We start from the raw sequence: 21,274 nt of genomic DNA, 5'->3' as shown, positions 1-21,274 counted from the left end.
ATTAATCCGGATCTGACCAACCGACTTGTGATCTGGAACCTGGACCCGACCGGACCCCTATCCCTGATCTGAAGTCCTAAATCTGCCTCAAGGATCACGTCCTCAAATGCAAGCGACCAGTGAAACGTTGAAGCACAAATACTAATAGATATTAGTGAAATAAAAACAACTTTAAAAGCCCACTTTTATATCACCAAATAGTCTTAAAACAATAAATCTCACAAATAATAATAAGGTAAAACATAAACTCAGGATACTTCATCTGCCTTCACGTCGATGATGTGTCACAAAAATTAAAAATAATATTCAAAATATGTGATTATAAATAAAATTAAATATGATTGTTAAATATTATTCTAAAAATACAAGATATTATTTCAATAAACTTCAAGATTATTAGATTTATATATAGAAATAAATTAATACACAATAACCTATTAAATGATGAATAACATTTAATACATAATGTAGAGATATTAAACATTATTAACAATAATAAATAAAATGTTGTACAAAAGAGTTTCCCCTATGGGGATCAATAAACTAAAACTTATCTTAAAATAAGCCCTTGAAAAAAAATCATTCACTTTAAAAATGAAAGACATTTGAAATTAATCTCTTGAGAAGTAGGGATGTATTTTGAGAACTTGAGGTTTTTAAAAGATGCAACACATGAAAAAAAAAAAAAACATCACGTGACAGAAGCTGAAATTGACTTATAGCAGGATGGAGGTCACACACCGTGCGTGGAGTCACAGAATTAAGAATTTTTAAAAGTAAGTCTGAATTGGTTTTTTTTTTTTGCAAATACAAATATCACTCTGGAAATACTTCAAAAGCATCAATAAAATAATGAATTGACAGTAATTTACTGCACAGAATCAGAAAAACTTTATTTGTTCCCGAGGGGCAATTGAGAGGCTCATGGGGTAGCAGCATCAAAATTGTGAACATCAAGAATAGAATAAAATAAAATATATAAATAGATAAATTAAAAAAAAGAGACAGGGGAAAAAAGAATAATATATATAATATATACTAAAAATATAGAATATTATAGAATATTATTTATATAGAATAAAAAATATATATAAGAACATACATATTCACATGACATAATATATATATAAATATTAGCATACAAAATTGTGCAAAATTGTATGCTTGCTCTGCATTTATTTAATAAATATATCATGAGCAGCATTAATTACACTCAGCAGGGGGGGGGGGTTGGCATGGCGATGATTGGTTTGCAGGGTTGATGGAAATTGAGGAGTTGGAGAGCTTTGGGGACGAAGGTCGGGTCAATACCGTCAAACTAGTCATCAGTTTTTACTGATTTTAAATTCACCCCTTTTTTGGCCCAAAAATCTGTTGGAGAATCTGAACTTTGGGGCCTTAATAGACATTATCTCCTTCCCAAAGAAGTGGACGATACAGGGGAGATTAGTCTTGTGTTGTGTTCTCTGCTTGACACACACATCTGCTAATATAGATATCTTGAGTGTGTGTTTATCTCCCGCACGGTGTCACAACAGGAAGTTCCTATCTTCACAAAAACCTCACGGTTGCGTTTGCAATCACCGGTCGGGATTCACTATTTTTGTAAACATTATAACACTGAGTCATCTGATATAAAAGAGAAAAAAATTGAAAAAATTTGAAAAAAAATTGTTACAATGTACTTTTTTTCCCTTCAAGTTTCCAGCAGCCCCTCTCAACTTAAGATGTAAAAATAAAATAAAATGAATTATCTTCTCAGCAGATGTTCACTTTTTGACCAGTCGGCCTCTACACTAAGCTACATGAATATATATATTAGTTTAAGATTTGCTTTGTACGTCTCGTAAGGAAAGACTTGTCGTACTAAATGTACAGATATAATTGGAAGATATCTTTTAAGTTGATTCGCAAGACAATGTATTTGTAGCAAAAGTTGTAATTATTCTATTGGACCTCAACAGGTTTCAATTGACAGATACATTTTCAGTCATTTTTAGACCATGATTAGGATTAATTTGAGTCATTCCAAATGCCTCATCTTTTAACTTCCTCTCTGTAACATCAAAACATCCCAAGTGAATTTAAAAAATGCCAACTTTCTAAAACGTCTCGTTTTCGACTTTTATGGCAACAATACAGCTCATGTCAAGCTGACTTTGTCAAAAGTGAACTTGTAGCCGTAAAGCGCACACCAATTAGTTTCAGACGCAGCTCACTTTTAATCTCGAATCTTGTAAATTTGCGTTGAAGTCATCATCATTGTTAACGGTGGTGATTGCATTGGCTGCATTTGTTAAACACCAGGATATCTTCTCGCTGGAGCAAACCTGATCTATGAATGGATATTGCATGTATAGTAGACAAAAATATGCACTACAGTACATGTTGTCTACAAAATATGAACATCTTTAATGCATATGCATTCAAAATGTTTCGGTAGAACAATTCAGTGTTGCCTACCTGGGACAGCCACGTCTTATTGCCAGCTGTGCTCCAGGTGTCTCCTCACTTTGTGGGTTAGCGCAGATTAACCGTTTGCTTAGGTTGTGCAAATCAGACTGCCACTGTGACACGTGCATTGTGGTATTTTTCGCAGCTCTCTCCCTCGCCCACTTGCAGATGGCATCTGCTGGATGGCTCGGGAATCAAGCAGCCGCTGGATTTCTGGCTTTTCTTCATAGTTTGGTTGAATTTGAAGAGAATGTTTTCCTATTTCAACCCTAATGGTTACCATGAAATGAAAGGAAAATCTTTGCAGCATTTGCGGTGCTGTGTAAAAAATTACGAGCCGAATTTGGTAGAAATCCTGGTCCCAAGGGGATGCATGACAAAAATCAAAGAGGTCTGTATTTGTTTTTTCACTTTACAACAATGTTGTTTTGTCATGTCTGTCGTAACAGCCCACATGCAGAAACCAGACTGTCAAAAAAACTCTCGATTGCTTAATCCCTCACACTAATTTAGAGAAACACACACCCGCATATGATCAGCTCGTCGTAAGCGAAGTTTTCAATGTGGTGTTTCATTATTTTGACAGAAAATATATGAAAATGCATTGCTAAAGAGTTATATGTATTTGAAAAAAATTATAAAAAGACACGAAACACCCTGTCTTTTACACCCTAACCAGATAATTCAACAAAATTATACTTGTATTATCATCATTGTATTATCATCATTATTATCATTGTCTCAAGTTTTACGGCAGCCATTATTGCATATTCCAACCAAAGAATATTTTTTGCTTTTTACAAAAACACCTAGAGGCTAAAATGAGTTGATTCTAGTCATTTCAAAATGATGTGTTTGTTAAGAATAAAACTACTTATTTATGAATCACTGAAGGAACTATTTGAGAGGTCATTGTTATGTGAAGCCAAAGTCAGAATATTTTTCAGCAGTTTGACTCGTTTTTTCCCCTATTTGCTTTTGCGAATTTCATAATTTACAAATCATAAAAATCGCATCATCATTTGTCGCTGAGATACAATTTTTGGGGGGATTTTCCCCCAAATTCTTCTTTTTTGTTTGTTTTTTTTTTTTTCCTCCACCGCTCGTTCTCGTTCCCCCCCGTGTGTTCTCGCGAGATTTGTCGGAAGGCTACGCTACCTCCGTTCACCTATCATGTAACTGACAGAGCGCCCAGCCTGGAGTTCCTCAATGCTGATGGTGAATAGCCACTGCTGCGGTGACAGGCGGGGGGAGAAGAAGCCGCAGAGGGAGTCGGCAGTGGCAGAGGAGTGACAATTCAGTTAGTCTTTTAGATCGAGCGACATTACGTGTATCGGCGGATCTTTACAAACCTAAGAGGGGAAGGGGAAGGTGGGAAAACTAAGGAAAGATGGCGGCCGCGGCCTCGCCGGGCTCCGGCTCGACCACCTCCTCGGACTGGATTGTACTGAGGGACGGTTGCCTGCGTTGCGATGAGGAGGGCCTGCGAAGCCTCTCCTACCACCCGGCCCTCAACGCTATCCTAGCCGTCACCAGCGGCGGCAGCATCAAAGTAATAGACGGCACGTCGGGGGCTATTCTCCAAGCTTCAGCGTTGCACTGTAAGTCCCCGGGATCCCTGTCACGCCGTGACAACCACCGGTGTCCCGATTGAACAAACCGACACCCCGGTTGTCAACAGACACCCCGAGCGCGACGCGGGTTGAGCTCCGACGTTAGCTCCGCCGAGCAGTTGTCTTCGGGGCCTAGCGAGATTATTCCGAAACAAGACGTGTTTTCGCTTTTGGCGTTTACCCCCCGAAACGTCAACGTCGCCGTTGAAGGTTGCTTCGTCCGGGGTCCGACTTAAACGGCGAAGCCCCGGGGTTTGCTATTGTTTACTAAGTTTGCTAACATGACAAATGTAGCCGCGATGCTAGCTGTTAGCATGCCGCTTCGCCCGGCAACCCTGTCACTTTCTGTTCTGTCAAGACAAAAAACATTCCCGACGTCATTAGTATGATTCGTATCTCGCATATGCGGCGAATCATATGCTCTGTGTCTTGACTAAACGGCGTGAATTGTTCCGAGTCGATCGTATTTTTATTGTTCCGGCAGCCTCGTTAGGTTAGCTATTAGCAGCACAACTTTACAGGCTTTAGAACGCGCGTTTATGAGCAATGTTGTGATGTAGAAAGTCAAGGGTTGATGCAGCAGAACCGCTGTCATGTCACCTTATTATTAGCTTGTCAGGGCTAACTTGTCTCATTTACGCCTTAAAATAAATAAAAACTCGGTTGTGAGCAGTCTGCACAAAATGTTCAGATGTTCCAACGGACTGATAGGACATTGCGGAGAAAGAAACAGCACATGCATCCACAGCCGAGCAACTGGTGTTTTGTTGATACATCATGTCACACTTACTGTCTCAGTGTTGTGAAATCAGAAACTGACAACACATTGGTCTCGGTTTTAGAGACTACACCGTACCTGTGCTTGGACTTGCTGCTGTGGCAAAATAATTTCCCCTTTGGGGATCAATAAAGGTGATTTTATCTTACCCATTCGCTGCAGCTCCCGTGATTTGAGTCCAGTCATATTTACGCCTGACGTATTGACAGGGTTTTCTACATTGACCTACGCGTAGATTGTTTGTGTTTGTTGCAATGACGACAACAAACAGGAACAACACAAGCATAACTTTGCTCTTTAACCCGAGCTTTAACTCGCGACCACGGTTTGGAAAATATTGACACCGCTGAGCAAGCGGGAAGTGGCATAGCCTTGACTATGAAGGTGGTGTGTGTGTGTCGTGGTTGTTCTCCAATGACAACCTGGATTATTCACTTCTGATCAATTTCAATCGTTGCCTTCGTGACACATCTGGAGCTGGTTTGGCTGATCGGATCCCAAATTATTCTCAGCATATTTTCTTGGAATTTCAAACTCAACGCAGTTAAAATCCCATCACTCCAATCACACCTCACTACCCAGGTGTAAATGAGGCCCCTTGAGCAAATCTTGGCAGGTGGAATCAAATACAAGGCGCTCCAACCTCATATAATTTGCATTTTGATGAAATGACAAATGTCCAGATGCAAACTTAATCAGCAAGAAATTCTCCGTGGCCACGCGTAGCCCTGTGGTCATCCTCACCTGACCCAGAATGCATTGCTGTAAAATAAGATTTGCACTCAGCAAAGAGTTTTGCCTTTCGTTAGTGCAGACAGAGCCCTGGTGTGTGTTTAATGTCAACACAGTTCCCTTGAGTTCATCATGCCGATATTGTTTGTATACATTATCTTTAAGATTTTTAAGCACGGTACGGCGCCATGTCCAGACCATCTGATTTCTTGTGCACAGGTTGTCATGTTCCGTATGCTCATTGTATGGCTGCCGTATGATCACAAGGACAAAATCAAGGGAGTAATATCAAGCATTTAAACAGATATTTCCTTCTTGGATGGTTTATCAGCATCTAAGTCTTTCACAATGTATGTATTGATGAAGCACAGGAAACAACACCCGATACACCGAAAGGGGGATATTACACAAATAATGTAATGACACGCCTGATTAGATTCCTCCAGTTTATTTATTCAAATCTGGGAAGATGTCGGTCCTCTTGTCATCAGAAGGTCAGCAGGTTTACCCGGAGAAGCGTAAGGTCATATTTCGAGCTAATGACCTCAGCTTAGCGAATTTCACCCATTTCTGAAATATGTGTTCACCTCTCTGTGAGCAGGACAAAGCTGAATGGGGAATATTTGTCCCAAAAACAACAGATATGCCCAGGAGAAAAACTTTTGTTTTTATCTTTTATCCTGACTTTGTTAGTGACATACATGTGTGTGTGTGTTTTGAACTCAAGTGACCAGTGATCCGCATTATTTCGTCTTTGCTGCCTTTATTTAACACCCATCATGCTCAGGTTTTGAATCAAACCAACAAGTGGGACACGGTCGGAGTAAATACGTAGATCGGAACTATCCATGCATGTTACTTTGCACGTCAGAAAACAAGACATTTTCAGTGCATTCATGCACGATTCCCAAATAAATTAGGACGTTTATTCATTTACCTCTGGCGTGTCCTCTCGTGTCTCTCGCCCAAGACTCGTCCGAGATCCCAAGGCGTGTTCGTCAATCTACCTCTTTTTGTTTGTCTCCCCCAACCGAGGGGGATCACAGTTTCTGTAGCACGGGTTTGGAAGGTGAAATTCAACGCATTGACTTCCCCCCGGTGTATTGGGGCCGCGTTGCAGTGTACAGTTGACAGAGCCCGTGCCGCCAGACGGATGCCGCTGTGATTGAACTAAAACTCGTGGGATCGCAAGATGACGTCACACGCATGCCGACCAGGATAGATTCACCTCAGCTCAGTGCTAAATGCTAAATCTCACCTCGTGATCTTGTCTCGTTGTTTCCGACATCGTGTTAAACTAGTCTTGCGCACACGTGCCCTCTCCGGACCCCGCGCTCCGGCGCTGCACTCGACTGACAAGACACCCCACTGCCCGCAGGACCAGCATTTTAGTTTTCTAACGAATTTTGTCGCACCCCTGCTGCCACCATCACACAGGTTGCGTGCCAGGCATCCCCTGCATGTACCCGACACGTGGCGCTTTCGGTTGCACCGGCAGACAAACCCTGGAATATTTTCACAAATACTTTCCACATATTTCCGTTCCATTTTGACGAATGTATGGAGGCGCAAACACGCCGGTGTTTCTGCATTTAAAGCTGTATTTTCCCCTGGATGTTTTGAAACCGTATGTAAATGATAGACTTAATCAAATATTAACCTTTATTTGTGGCGTCTCAGTGCTTGGGAAAAACAACTGTCCCAGTTTTAACGCTCTTATCCGTTTAATAGACACCGCCGAACCATCGAGATTGCACGGGACGTTTTCGGAGAATGACCCGCCGATTAGCCGCTCGCCTATCTTGCATAGCGGCCGGTTAGAATGTTAAGTGCTTTCCAAGTTATTTAAGCAGCCAGGGCGTCAACGCCGCTCATCGCACGCAACCGGAATGTCAGGATAGTCGCGATTTGATCGGAAACCGTTCCCGGTTACGGCCGTCGTCACGTGTAAAGCGTTTTGCTCGCTTGTTCTCGGGACCGAGCCGCCGAGGACTCTCATCCTGCGCCGCTCTCGTCCGTCAAGGTTACCAGTGCAATTGAAATGGAAATCGGGATGGTGGTGAAAACATGATAAAGACAGGGGGGATGTATTTCTCGATGCCGACTTCCTCTTTTCTTCCGCTATTCCGGAACCCCCGGCGGACAGTAGATGCGTCGCTCTCAGGTCTACATTGAAAGGTTCAGCTTGGAACGTTGCTATTTTCCCACTGTACAGTATTGAAGTCACCTTCAGTGTTTGCATGATGACAACCGCGGGTAGTGTGGACTTTGGCAGAGCTTAGAATACAGAATTTTAGCCTTGATTTTTTTTCTTCTTCTTCCTTCCCCCCCCCCCCCCCGCTGTGCAACCTCCCACTTATCGCTGGCAAATTGTGAGTCGTTTTCAGTCACCGCGTCGTTTCACCGCAGAGACCTTGACAGATTCTTCACGATACTTGACTTCAGACCGAATCCCTTTGTATTTATCTGAATGTTTCGCTATCGGAACGGAAAGCGGCAACGAGCTAAAGCCAACGAGAGTGCGGGACAAGGAAGGAAAAACTGCAGAGATGTTGTCTCCGCAGGGATAAACTGACTGTGCTGTCTGAAACAATGTGTAACTGCCCTTTTCTGATATAAATTCCACAACACATCCTTCATTTTCTTATTGCTATTTTTGTGTGTAACGTGCAAGGTTAGACAGTTATTTTACCGTGTAACTTTGAGTAGACGACAGCATGAGCGACATTGACGTACCAGCTCGTGTTGGTGGTTTCTCGAGGAGTGAGTTTGGAGAAGAGACGGACCCATCGGTGTTCATCCCCGGCGGAGGGACCTCCAGCACCAGATCCAATGTCGCCGCTCGGACATGTGGTGTGAACTCGCCCGGTCGCTCCAAGACTCCTCCGCTCGCTAGACAGCAGATTGTCATCCGTGTTTACAGTGCGGTGTTTGTTTATGCGACAGCGGTCGAAAGCGGCGCCCCCAAACCTTTTTAGTGCCACGGACCTCTTTCATCCTGGGTAACTTTTGTGGTTGGGTTGGGTTTGTGAGTCAACTGTTGCGATGAACCCGTTTCAGGTGGTGTTTTCTCTTAAATGCATCTCGGAGACCCATTTTTGGGCCTTTTCCCCCTTTTCAAACAAGCTCTCCAGTCACATTTGTTAGCAGGACATTTTAGACGGGGTGAGCTTGCCGAAAAACCCTTTGAGTCAAGTGCAGGATTGAGGCGCAGGCGGAAGTGGCAATTTTTCCCAAATAAAATACCTGTAAGCCTAACAAAAATAAAATTCATGTCGTTTTATTACATTACATTACATTTGGCAGACGCTTTTATCCAAAGCGACTTACAATAGAGGACATAAGCACTGCAAATAACACTTGCAAATACAAGATGCACAGGAAATAAACTTTTTAAACTTTCTTCTTTGTTTGTTGGCCGAATTGTTTGGCTCATCTGGTCTAAAGCCTAGAAAAACCGAAAGTCTGTCCGCTTTAAGAGACTTAGGACTCATCCATGGTCTGTGTGTCTTGAAATATCTGGAATCCAAAATGTTGCGACATGGAATATCAAAAATATATCATTACGCTAAGTATAATAACTTTCATTTTTGAATGGTGGATCGCAACCCAAAAGAAACACTGGTCAGAAGGTAACTGATGTTGCTTTAAGAATAACAATAAGAACAACTTTATTTATCCCGAAGGAAATCGTTGTGTCAGCATTACAAGAAAAACATAACAATAATAAATAATAGAAGAAAATTGTATCAACAGTAAAAAAAAAAAAAAAAAAATAAGAACAACAGTTTAGTTGTTTAGTTTCGTTTGTGCGATCGGTATGTTTGGAGGACATTAGCTGGAGCTGCTCGAAGGCGTTTCACGAAAGTGACACCGCTTCTGTCGCTCATCCATTTCAGCCACGGGGAAACACCCCGGTGTCGGGCTGCGCGCCTCTCAGTCGTTAGCAGCAGAATTCATTTAAAACATCTAAAATGAGAGATTGTCGTGAGTGATTTTGTCGCGCCGCCTCTGCCCACTCCGGGGCCGGTCGGGGTCGGAGCAAATGTTTTTTGGCGCCGGTGTTTTTTTCAGGATGTGAGACAAAATCGTCCGAGGAGCGAAGGTCGTTTTAAGCCCGTCTGTGTTACGTCTCCTCTCGTCTCCAACGGCGTCCTCTCTCTTTGTTGCAGCTAAACCTGGCGGCAGGGTCAGGTGTCAGTACTTTCCTGCAGTGGACAAGGTGCTTTTTGTGGATGACTATGCAGTGGGATGCAGGAAGGACCTGAACGGCATCCTGCTCCTGGACACAGCCCTCCAGCCCCCTGTATCTAAACCCGAGGACACGGTTCAGCTGGAGCTTCCCGTCACAGAGGTAAGAGAGCGCCGCGAGCGCCCCATGTTTCGCCAAAACTCGTCTGAGATGGTTTAAACCAGGGGTGTCAAACATACGGCCCGCAAGGGGATTCGACCAAACCCGCAGGATAATTTGAAAGTGAAAAAATGCATAAAAGACAAGGATTTATTTTTTTTTAATGAAGTGCAATTCGAGAATTTTCCGCTAGGAGGCGCAGTATTTTGGTCAGAGTAGACGACAATCCGCATCACTGAGACGGACCAATCAGCAGACGTTATTAATGCACCACCTGCTGCTTGTTAGCACGTTGTTTCTACCCTGTTCTCCACCTTCCCGCTACGCCCTCATTAGCCAAAATGTCGTTATCAAAACAGAGAAAAGTAGTTAAAGAGTGTCGAATTTTCAAAGAAAAATTGACTACGTCCTATTTATTTACGGAGACGCACGGGAAACCTTTGTGCTTAGCGCGTTTGCAACAAGTTTCGGTATTTAAGGAATATATTATACGGCGCCGCTACGAGACTCATCAGAGCGAAAAATATGACAGCTTGTAAAGAAACTGAGAAGAGATAAGATCAATGAATCGCTGGCAGGTCGGAGGAAACAGCGTCCACTTTCACCCAGAGCTGAGAAATCAGTGAAGCGGCGGTAAAAGCCAGCGAGCTAATTGCTAGCGAATATGTGCAATTTAAAGTTAAGTCACCAGCTTCACTACAAACTAGTATGATGGAATTCTACTGTTCATGCAACTCCATACATTTCCAGTATGTATTGTATGTGTTTGCATGTTTCATGTATGAAGTTTACACATTTACAGGACAGGTGAACACTCTCATCCTTACACATTTAATAGCACTCTTTTCAGTTTGGAGGGTGAAGGCAGGGATTCAATTCAGATTTTATATGCACATGTGGAAATGGTTTAAAAATCCCTTTCTTTATAAGTCTCATTTAATCTTAAAGTGCATTACTATATTTTTCAATACCAATTACTTGTTAAAGTTTTGTGCCTTTGTAAGATCAGTGTGATCTCATGATCACATGATTGCAATGCAAACATGTGAATGATAGAAGTAAATTTCACTTTTGTCTAAGGAAATACGAGGTGTTTCATGAAATGTTTTGTAAAGGGATTGGTCATTAAATTCCAAGATTTTCTAATGTCCTTGTACTTCTTTACACCAAAACAGAGGAAAGACATGATATTTTGGTTATTTATTGTTGAACATGCTATTATTTTAATGGTCCGGCCCACTTGACATCTACCTAGGCCGTATGTGGCCGCCATGAGAAATGAGTTTGACACCCCTGGTTTAAACAAAATCAATTTGTAGCCGTAGAAGACATCGACGCACGTCGGGAACGGTCCAACTTGCAAAATCAAACTGAATTTTCATGAATTGAATTTGTGAGTATGAAAAGAAATTGAGATGGGTAAGATGTCGTATACCTGCATTTTTATGCTGGAACCTGTTCATTTGGACTCCGGCGCCCGGGACCCCCCAGGCGGGGGGTTGTTGACAAAGTTCGAAACCACCACAACAGAACCGGCGTTCCGCGGAAACTCCGGGGGTCACCAATTGCCGAGGCGTCGTCCATTAGATAAAGTCAGATCCGCCCATTAGCAACAGTTCACTGTTTGAATATAAATAAAAGAAAATCTCGGATTCACAGAGGAAGGTTCAAACCCTCCAGAGGAAGTCTTGAGTGTTTTTTTTTTTTTCCTCCCCTCAAACTTTCTCAAAGTTATGTCAGGCGCTGGCATGGTGCCCCGCTGTCCATTAGGAAGGATGTTACCCCTCGGTGCTCGCTCTCCATTTTGTGGGCCATCGACCCGACCCGGGCTCCGCTCGTACGTCTCACAGAGTATTCCCCACCTGCTGCCGTCAGGTGCCGCGGCATGCAAATGTAACCTTTCTTTCCTGTAAATAAGGACACTTCCTGTCGTTTGTGCACTTGAGGCCGAAGAAAGTGTCGCAAATGCTGCTTCTTCCTCAAAAAATGCTAACACGGCGTTTTTTTTTTTTTTTTTTTTGCTTTCTAGCCGGCCAGCTCCCTTTTTCCCCCTAATCTTGACGGTAACGTCGGGCCGGACCGCTGTTTAAATGCGCAAACCGGTTTGGTCACACAGAGTTGTAACACTGCAGTCAACAGTTGCAGTCAACAATATAACCGGTGACTTTTGTGCTCGCCGAGACAGAAATGCCTACCTGAGCTGTACGGTCAGCCGTCAAACTCCTCACAAAGAAGCAAAGCCTCCGTCAGCATCAGAGTTTCCACGTAACAGACCCGGCATCGCCTCTCTCGTTAAAATTTCAGCAGCCACAACTTAAAAATATTGCAATACATGTTGTGGTTGCAGTGTTGTTATGACAGAGAAGTGACAGAGAAGACGGCAAACTACAACCAATTACCATGTTAACGATGTTCCAGCCGCAGACTTAAAATTAGAAATTGGAAGATAATCTTAGGGGGGTCTTACTGGAGTCCCGTCAAGCTGGTAGTCCTCCAGTCTTAGCGCAGTCATAGCGCCGTCTTTGCCTATGACAATATCAAGCGTGTTTGATATTATCGCCAGTCTTTGTCTGACGTCGAGGTGAAGAGACTCAAGAACCAGTAAATGAACTCCAACAAAACAGGAAACCTGGTACGAGCAGGATGGCAAAACATCGCACGACGGGAAAATAATCCGGTTTTAGTTTTCAAAATCTTCAGATGTGAAATCCATCGTCTTTTAAGCTAGCCTTAAAAACCAGTCTCAAGATGTCCGCTGGTGTGAGATGATAGTTTTGCACAAGTCTTTTCCAAGTCTCAAGGTTAGGAAATGACATCACAAAGTGAGTTGTGTGCTTCCATCCTTACCTGGACCAGCCAAAGTTGCAGAAAAGTTGAGAGTGCTGAGTGAGTCTTGGCCGCCTGGAAGCAATCCAAGCGATCAATCGCCTTCTAAACGACGATTGTGTTTGCATTTGTTCTGTTTGTGTGTGTGTGTGTGTGTGTGTGTGTGTGTGTGTGTGTGTGTGTCTTCAGGCCCAGCAGGTGCTGTCAGCCTGTCAGGAAAAGATCGACGTGTCCAACACGGAGGGTTACGAACTCTTCATCACGCAACTGAAAGAGGGACTAAAGAATACCTCACACGAAACGGCAGCCAATCACAAAGTGGCCAAGGTCAGTCTTCAGGTTGATCGTTTTGGCCGATGCGACGGACTAAATATACATCGCGTCAGCAGCGTTTCCCCTCCCGAGTCAGGCGGAGCACGCCGGCGGTCCACCGTGCACGCCCTGCCGGCGATGAAGCCATTGATAACCGTTTTTGGCTCTCGGGCCGACTGCATTGATTGTTAGCGTTGGAGAGACGCCGAAAATACACATCCTATATTTGAAATTGTGGAAAATAGACGCGTCCGTGACGTTTCCATCGCCGGCGATGTTATCGGCGGTCAGTTTTCTAAAACACGGAGGGATTGAGTCGATAAATGTTTCAGTACTTTCAAGTGTTTCCCGGATCCCGATGCCGGAGGATGAAGTTGTGTTTGGCGGAGCAGTTATAATTCGGTACTATTTACGGACCCGCGCCAGTTTTCCGGACGCGGTCTGTTTTCGAAATCTCTCCGGTCCCCCGGACCAGCTCTCTGCCCACCGTCTGCTGCCGCCACATTTTCACCCCAAGCCCAATTTAAAGACGGATCCAGCTAAAGGTTTCTCGATAAAGGTTTATTGGATTTAGTCAAATCGCGATACACGGACAAAATGCCGACAAAATGCAGACTTTATGACAGCTCTTTTCGCATGTCATCATTCTCACAAGCGCGTGAATGTTCAATATCTTGCTTGTTGTTTATGATATTTTTGAGAAATCTTGCTGTTATGAATTATTTTTGGACGATGGGATGGGCACTTATCTGGGTTGGCTGACGTCTCTTTTCCCAATGTGTGAGTTGTGGGGAAACCAAAGAATTGGGGGCGTCGCGTGATTCGGGAATTTTTTATTTTTCTTTATTTTTCTTTAAAATTTTTCCCTCACACTATCATTTCAGTGGGCGACAGTCACCTTCCAACTCCCCCACCACGTTCTGAAGCTGGTTGCCAGTGCCATCGTCAATGAGCTGAAGAAGATCAACCAGAACATCGCTGCCTTGTCTGTGGCCTCATCCATCATGGACAGGCTCTCCTACCTCTTGTCCAGCGCCAGGCCTGAGCTGGGGGTGGGCCCGGGACGATCCGTAGACCGGTGAGCTGCCCGGGAAACACTGGTCTAACCCTTAAAAACCGGCGGGCCTCGTTGAGGTTCTCGGTCCATCTGAGGCTGGAACGCTGAGGACACCGAATTCACTCTCTTAGAAGACAATGTGATCTCGGGGTCCAGCAGTTTTCCAAGCAATGCCGGAAAAAAGGGGCAGCTCCCGCGTGACTTTTGTCGCTACGTCTCGACCGTTATAAATGTCGCAACCGTCCAACCAAAAAGCTGCATCTTCAGGCGTGATGGAAATGCTCGAGACGAGCATTTAGTTTCGACACCATCCAGTGAGAAATTGGTTATTACAGCGTTTGGCGTTTTTTTTTTATTCCCTCCACAAAAATTAGGCCGGCTAATTATGATCAAAGGCTGAGCGTCGCTCGATTCAGCAAAGTTTGACGCTTTTCCCGTTAGCCATTTAAAAAAAAAACAAAAAAAAACAAAAACAAGAAGACTTAATGTTCTCCTCTTCTGTTACACACCTGCAGGGCTTTTCTTGTTAGCGCGGCCCATGAGACTGAAGTACAGTTTGTCGAAAAAGTGTGGAAGAGCACACAACCAGACTGAGGACCCCGAAAAGCCCACTTTGTCGGGGTCTCACTTTGTTCTCGAGCGCAACACTTCCGGGGTTCCTCCGCTCGTTCCTCATCGCAAAAGTTGACCAGGATTACGCGCGGAAAAGCCTCTTCCGGGGAAATGCGACTGCCTTGTAGCCGCGTCTGACACGCTCTGTCGTCCGCAGATCGCTGATGTACAGCGAGGCCAACAGGAGGGAGACTTTTACATCGTGGCCACACGCCGGCTACAGGTGGGCTCAGCCGGATCCCATGGCTCAGGCAGGGTTCTACCACCAGGTAGGTTCTGGGAGAAATCCGAACATCCAATCGCTTGTGTTTATACACTGCTCCAAAAAATAAAGGGAACACTTAAAAAACACATCCTAGATCTAAATGAATGAAATATTCTTATGAAATACTTTGCTCTTTACACAGTTGAATGTGCCGACAACCAAATCGCACAAAAATGATCCATGGAAATCAATTGTATCAACCCATGGAGGTCTGGATTAGGAATCACACTCAAAATTAAAGTGGTTTTGGTGTTTATTTTTTGGAGCAGTGTATAATGTAAAAGAAAAAAAAAATATATATATATATATATGTATAAAAGACCAAAAATTTTAATAAATATATATATATGTATCACATAAAAAAATATAAACAACAACTTGAAGAATAAATACATCAATGTGTAGAAAGAAAAAATTAAAAAGTGAAGAAGTAAAAAAAAGTGAAAAAGGGAATATTATACGTTATGTTATTTTAGTGTTCCCTTTATTTTTTGAACAGCGTGTGATATAATTTTTATATATATATATATATATAAAAATATATAATGTAAAAAATATATACACACACACACACACATATATATATATATATATATATATATATATATATATATATACACTGCTCCAAAAAATAAAGGGAACACTTAAAAAACACATCCTCGATCTAAATGAATGAAATATTCTTATGAAATACTTTGCTCTTTACACAGTTGAATGTGCCGACAACAAAATCACACAAAAATGATCAATGGAAATCAATTGTATCAACCCATGGAGGTCTGGATTAGGAATCACACTCAAAATTAAAGTGTAAAAACAAACTCCAGGCTGATCCAACTTTGATGTAATGTCCTTAAAACAAGTCCAAATGAATGTGTGTTGCTTCCTGAGTGGACACTATGATTTCACACAAGTGGGATTGACTTGGAGTTACATTGTGTTGTTCAAGTGTTCCCTTGATTTTTTTGAGCAGTATATTTACCAAGGAGGAGGTTGGTGGGATTTGTAAGCAATGGAGTCATTACCCATAATCCTATGTGGTGGCACTCACACACACACACACACACATGCAAATCTCTAAATAGGAACTGAATTATTATACTACTGCAAAATTCCGGCCTATAAGCCGCTACTTTTTCCCCCAAACGCTCTGAGAAATGCTGCTTTTACGACAATTTTACGGCCAAAACCCGCCCGCATTGACGATCGCTCTTCATATCGGCCATTTTGCGCTTTTTGCACACACACACACCCGCTGCAAAAAAGACACGCAGAAATGCATTGGATGCGGCTCTGGACTTGAAAGCGTCTGGCCGTCTAAGAGGGAAACCGAGCTGCTGAACGTGAGCTCGGCATCTGGTCGTAAAAAATAAGCTTTTGCGTTCTGTAACGGGAGTTGTGGACGTCACCGTCATTTATTGCGTTGATTTTCAAATACATGTTTCCTGTAACATCTTGCTGTGTTAATATCTCATGTCTCAACGGGGACACCTGCGGTTAATTTATGTACAGTTTCTTTTTTCTTTTAAAAATCAGTAGGTGCGGCCGCTATACAGGTGCACTCGATAGTCCCAAATATACGGTAGTTGTGTTTATCGACCTTTTCATTTTGGCAATATCTCTTCATATTACCATATTCTCTGTATCCTCTTCTCTCACACCAACAAACTTCATAAAACTCTCTTAATAATCTGTATATGGTATATTCAGTGATTTACAGATGGGATACGATGACCATTTTATACAGATGCATATATTCATCAAATGTAGGAGACTATAGATAGGAACTATGGGCATAATTTACAAGTAGAAATGAGTAGAAGATAATTTATGCAATATGCAAATACAGTTTGAATGGACATTAAATTGTACATAAATATGGATTCACTGGTTTAATTTTAATGTTGATTTTTATTAGTTTGCGGAGGTAAGATGCCTTTTTTTTTTTTTTTTTTTTTTCCCCTTTAATTTACTCGCTGTTGAACTTTTGAAATAACGAACGTCCCCTCCTCTGCTGTCCCGGCAGCCGGCCTCCACGGGGGACGACAGAGCCATGTGCTTCACCTGCAGCGTTTGTCTGGTGTGCTGGGAACCGACCGACGAGCCCTGGTGAGGCAAAAACCCAAGACGGAAATAAAAACGCAGGGATTTTTTCATTTCTTTCCGATAGAAAAAAAAACACGGCGCGGCGACAGACGGAATGGCTGTATCCTAGGATCGCGCGCGACATCGCAGAATTGAGAATTTAAATATCAATTTGACGTGTGGATAAGCATGAAAACAATGCCAACACAGTTTGAGATTTTTTTCATAGCCGACGTACAGATAAGATTAACTTTATTGATCCCCATAGGGGGAATTGCTTTGCCACAGTAGCGTAACAGGTGTAATGTCAAAAATGAGAAAAAAAAATACATTTGAATATAAATAGAGAGACATTAGAAGACTGAAGATAGCGGCAATAAATAGACAGCAGGGAGAACAACAACAACAACAGTAGCAGCAACATCAGGGATGATAATGGACAACAACAAGGAACACAAACGACAGAACTAAACGACAATATAAATAGAGTGACAATAACAGGCCGGAATAAAATAAATAAACAAAATTACCGACAAGGTGATTTAGAGCAGGGGTTCTCAACCTTTCTGACCCTGAGGCCCATTTTTTTCAGTGGGCCCAGGGCCCATTAAATATAATTTTGATATATATTATTTATTATTATTAATTAAAGTATATTGTATATTTATTAATATATACACCGTATAGGTTTATAATTCTCTCACTCTTGGTTTGATTTGTATTCAATTCAATAAACCAAATCCACTTACAGTTTACCAAGCAAAAACCTTGTCAAATAAAATGAAATAAAATGGTGTCTTACTTTGTGCCACACGTCTGGCTACGAGCTAGCTAGCTTTCAGTGCACTTTTAGAGTTGCCAGTCAGTGACACAATCGATCTTTTCTCTTGAAAAATTCCACCGGCTTTCCCACAAGCGTCGGATGCTCGGTCTCCAGGTGCCGCTGTAGTTTTGACGGCTGAAGTGCTTCGTTGGACAGCGTTAACACACACTCCACACACTCGGCACTGCCTCGCTACCTCCGTTTACAAAGCCGTACTTAATGAAGTCGGGATTGTACTTGCGCAAAAATTTTCTTTTTGGCGGGGGGGCGTCTTCACTTTTTCGTTTGAAATATTTCTCCATCTTGTTTGTTTACAGCTAGCTGAGTGTCGTCTTCTCCTTATTTATGAAGCTGGTTAAAGTAACAACTGACTGATGCATTAGCGCCGCTACATGGTCAGGAGTTGTTATTGCGTCCCGCAGCCCTCGCGGCCCACGCGCACAAAACAGATTTTTTTTGCGCGGCCCTATGGTTAAGAATCACTGATTTAGAGCATGACATGTGACAGGTGAGGCAGTGAGGTCGCGGAAGCGGCACAGACGCACCTCGATGACGTGACGTGAATATTTACAAACTCGCTGTTGTAATACCGCGTTAGCCGCAGATGTTTTTCAGGGTGCGACGGCAGCTCACGTCTTCTCCAATTCTTCCTCCCCCGCCTCCCAGGTCAGAACATGAGCGACATTCTCCCAATTGTCCTTTTGTGAAGGGCGAACACACGCAGAATGTGCCGCTGTCTGTGACTCTGGCCACCAGCCCCGCCCAGTTCCCCAACAGCCCCGACAGTTCCGACAAGATAGCCTGCTACGGCTTCGGCAGCTGCCCGCAATTCCTGGCCGCCGCCACCAAGAGGGGCAAGATCTGCATCTGGGACGTCTCCAAAATGATGAAGGTTGGGGAGGACGGCGCGCTCTCATCCGACGGGTGGCGCGACGAGAGCTAAATGTGTGTGTGTGTGCGTCCGCGAAACAGGTGCACCTGAAGTTCGACATCAATCCGTACGACCCGGCGATCCTGAGGCAGCTGATCCAGCAGACGCTGACGGAGTCTCGGAGACCTACGCTGGCCTGGCTGGAGGAATCCTCCTCCTGCTCCGACCTGCCCAAGCTAGAGGGAGACAGGTGAACGGCCAGACCGAGAAAAAATAACAACTACCGGTATTGACGCAGTTGACCGAGTAGTTCAAGGGCTTCTGTTGAAGGTCCGACTCGTAGAAAGAAATCTCATTCTAGCATTGAGGACGTCGTTTCTCATTTCCAGCGGGTATCACCTTGTTGACAGGCTAAAAACGGGCACAAAGATCGGCCAAAACATTTTCATCAACCTCAGCGGTTCCTCAAAGGTGGCGGGAACAGGGGACAAATGGGACTTTGAATAAAGCGCGATGGTGAGACGACTGGATCGGGGCATTTTTAAGACGGCTGCCGTCGTGGGATGCGGTCGCCACCTTCCTATCGATGTCCAAGGAAGGAAGGAAAACTGGTTAAATGGCAACAGGCCGTGAACGGGGAACGCGAGGGCAGCAAAGTCGCCTGACTTTGCAGGAGAGTAGCTCAAATGTTAAAAAGTTAATACCGACCCATAAAAGAAGTGTGTCAGAACGCACAGCGCTTCAATAATTTGTGTCCGGGGGCAGGTAGACAGGGTGCCCATGATAACCGTAGGGCCTCGGAAGGGTCCGGTGACTCGTGTTTTTCTTTTCCGCCACAAGCGGGTCGCGTACTTGTGAAAGATGCATTCTAGGAAGAAAGTCACTGGCTTATTCTGGTGTTCTGGTTGCGAAAACCTCGGGTTGCGTCATCACACGTGTTCCATCTCGATGTCGAACAGCAGAGCGGGAACGCTCCTGCAAGGTGCGCCTCGTTTTCCAGCGCCGGTCGCCTGTTTGCGTCCGTGACTTGAAAAGTCCCCGCCATAAAAAGTGCAACCGCATAAAAGTAAGACGCGAAAGCTCTAACTGAGCGTAAAGTGTTATCACTCAGATTTTAAATTTATTGGTTGCACTGTCGCAGCTCAAAGGTCGTTAAATAAAGACGGCTCATCGGTTTTCTAACACGAGGCCGCACATAATGAATCCATTTTCTAGAAAACCGAACAATATTCTGCTTCGCATTTTAAACTTAGCAAGCCAAAGACGGCTCAGAAGTCATGAATATCGGCGTCTCGTCACTAAAACACAACCGGGTCCGGCTATAAGCAAGGTTTCCATTAGATTCGTGCGATAATAAATTCCTTTTATAAGGTCATAAGGTCAGGAAATTTTGGCATTGGTTTATTTTTTGGGGGGGAACAAAGGAATTCATAATTTAAATGTCAATAAACATCTACACACCCACACACAGTGTTGATGACTCGAGGGCTTAAATGACTCACGGAATATAATTCAGGTTAGGAAGCAGTCTTCTACTTTTAATTTTAACAGCATTTCATTTAAAATGATCAGTTTTTAGGAATTAAAATCACTTCAGAAAATTCCAGTCTAGCCATCGCTCCTTTTTGATTTTTTTGATTTTTTTATTTTCTTTTATTTTCGTAGTTTGCAAAGTGAGCTTTTGTGTCTTAAATGAACATGACCATTTCATTTTTTTTTTCCTACAATCTTTTTACAGCTCCGTGCAAAAAGTATTATGATAGACAAATTATAAAGATAAATGTAGATTTCACCATCGGCTAGCGTTAGCATTAACAACAAATGCTGACACTTTTGGTAAACAGAAAACAGTCTAAATTCAGGGTAAATCTTTTGAGGATATAATAGTAATCTTGACATGATCGAGATAAAGTTAGAAAGGTTGTCAGCGTGTGATGAATGACAACATGTTAAATGATTCCATTGGCTTTTTAAAGTTATAATGTTGTAATGTTCATCTACAAAAAAAGAAAAATAGAGGGTGACAAATCGAGCCTTGAGGAACTAAGGGAGGAGAGTCGCAATAATCAGCAATTACACAACACTATCAACAATAAACCAAATATTTGAAAGATGTCTTTTTGACTGAGCTTGAAGGCTTTTGAACATGAAATTAACATCACGTCTTAATTGAGCCGCTGTTAGTTACAATTTAAACATTTTTAGCTCCTTGTAGCAAAATGCTCGGAGTTGATCTTGACAGGGCATGAGTTGTAAACAGTCTGCATCGATATGGCCAGATTGACCTTTTCTCTCAGCGCCGTTACCGTTGTTTTTTTGTTTTGTTTTGTTTGTTTTGCTTGTTCTTAGCGTGATCCAGCTTTTGAATCCCTTTCTTTTGCAGTGACGACCAGTTGGAGGACTCAGACAGCGATGAGCATTCCCGGTCCGAGTCGGTATCAGGTACGAGACGTCCGATTTTGATTTTATATCTTCCGCCGCGCGTCGGCAGGCGT

General features: G+C 43.1%; 1 protein-coding gene across 1 annotated transcript in view; it reads left to right on the top strand.

The window, feature by feature from the left end:
- Nucleotides 1-3,652: 3,652 nt before the first annotated feature.
- Nucleotides 3,653-21,274, top strand: part of birc6 (baculoviral IAP repeat containing 6) — a 135,256-nt gene continuing 117,634 nt past the window's right edge. Inside the window, exons 1-9 of the mRNA XM_086164050.1 lie at nucleotides 3,653-4,055; nucleotides 9,750-9,931; nucleotides 12,944-13,081; nucleotides 13,951-14,144; nucleotides 14,893-15,004; nucleotides 17,027-17,109; nucleotides 18,575-18,800; nucleotides 18,881-19,029; nucleotides 21,163-21,221. Coding sequence (XP_086020176.1) covers nucleotides 3,845-4,055; nucleotides 9,750-9,931; nucleotides 12,944-13,081; nucleotides 13,951-14,144; nucleotides 14,893-15,004; nucleotides 17,027-17,109; nucleotides 18,575-18,800; nucleotides 18,881-19,029; nucleotides 21,163-21,221 — 1,354 coding nt within the window. The 5' untranslated portion in view covers nucleotides 3,653-3,844. The remainder of the gene's footprint in view (nucleotides 4,056-9,749; nucleotides 9,932-12,943; nucleotides 13,082-13,950; nucleotides 14,145-14,892; nucleotides 15,005-17,026; nucleotides 17,110-18,574; nucleotides 18,801-18,880; nucleotides 19,030-21,162; nucleotides 21,222-21,274) is intronic.

This window comes from Fistularia commersonii, chromosome 2 (genome assembly GCF_037954325.1).
Source record: "Fistularia commersonii isolate RoL2024-O1a breed Wild chromosome 2, RoL_Fcom_v1.0, whole genome shotgun sequence".
Classification (NCBI taxonomy): domain Eukaryota; kingdom Metazoa; phylum Chordata; class Actinopteri; order Syngnathiformes; family Fistulariidae; genus Fistularia; species Fistularia commersonii.
Note: the sequence above shows the minus strand (reverse complement) of the source record. Positions and strands in the feature narration are given on the sequence as shown.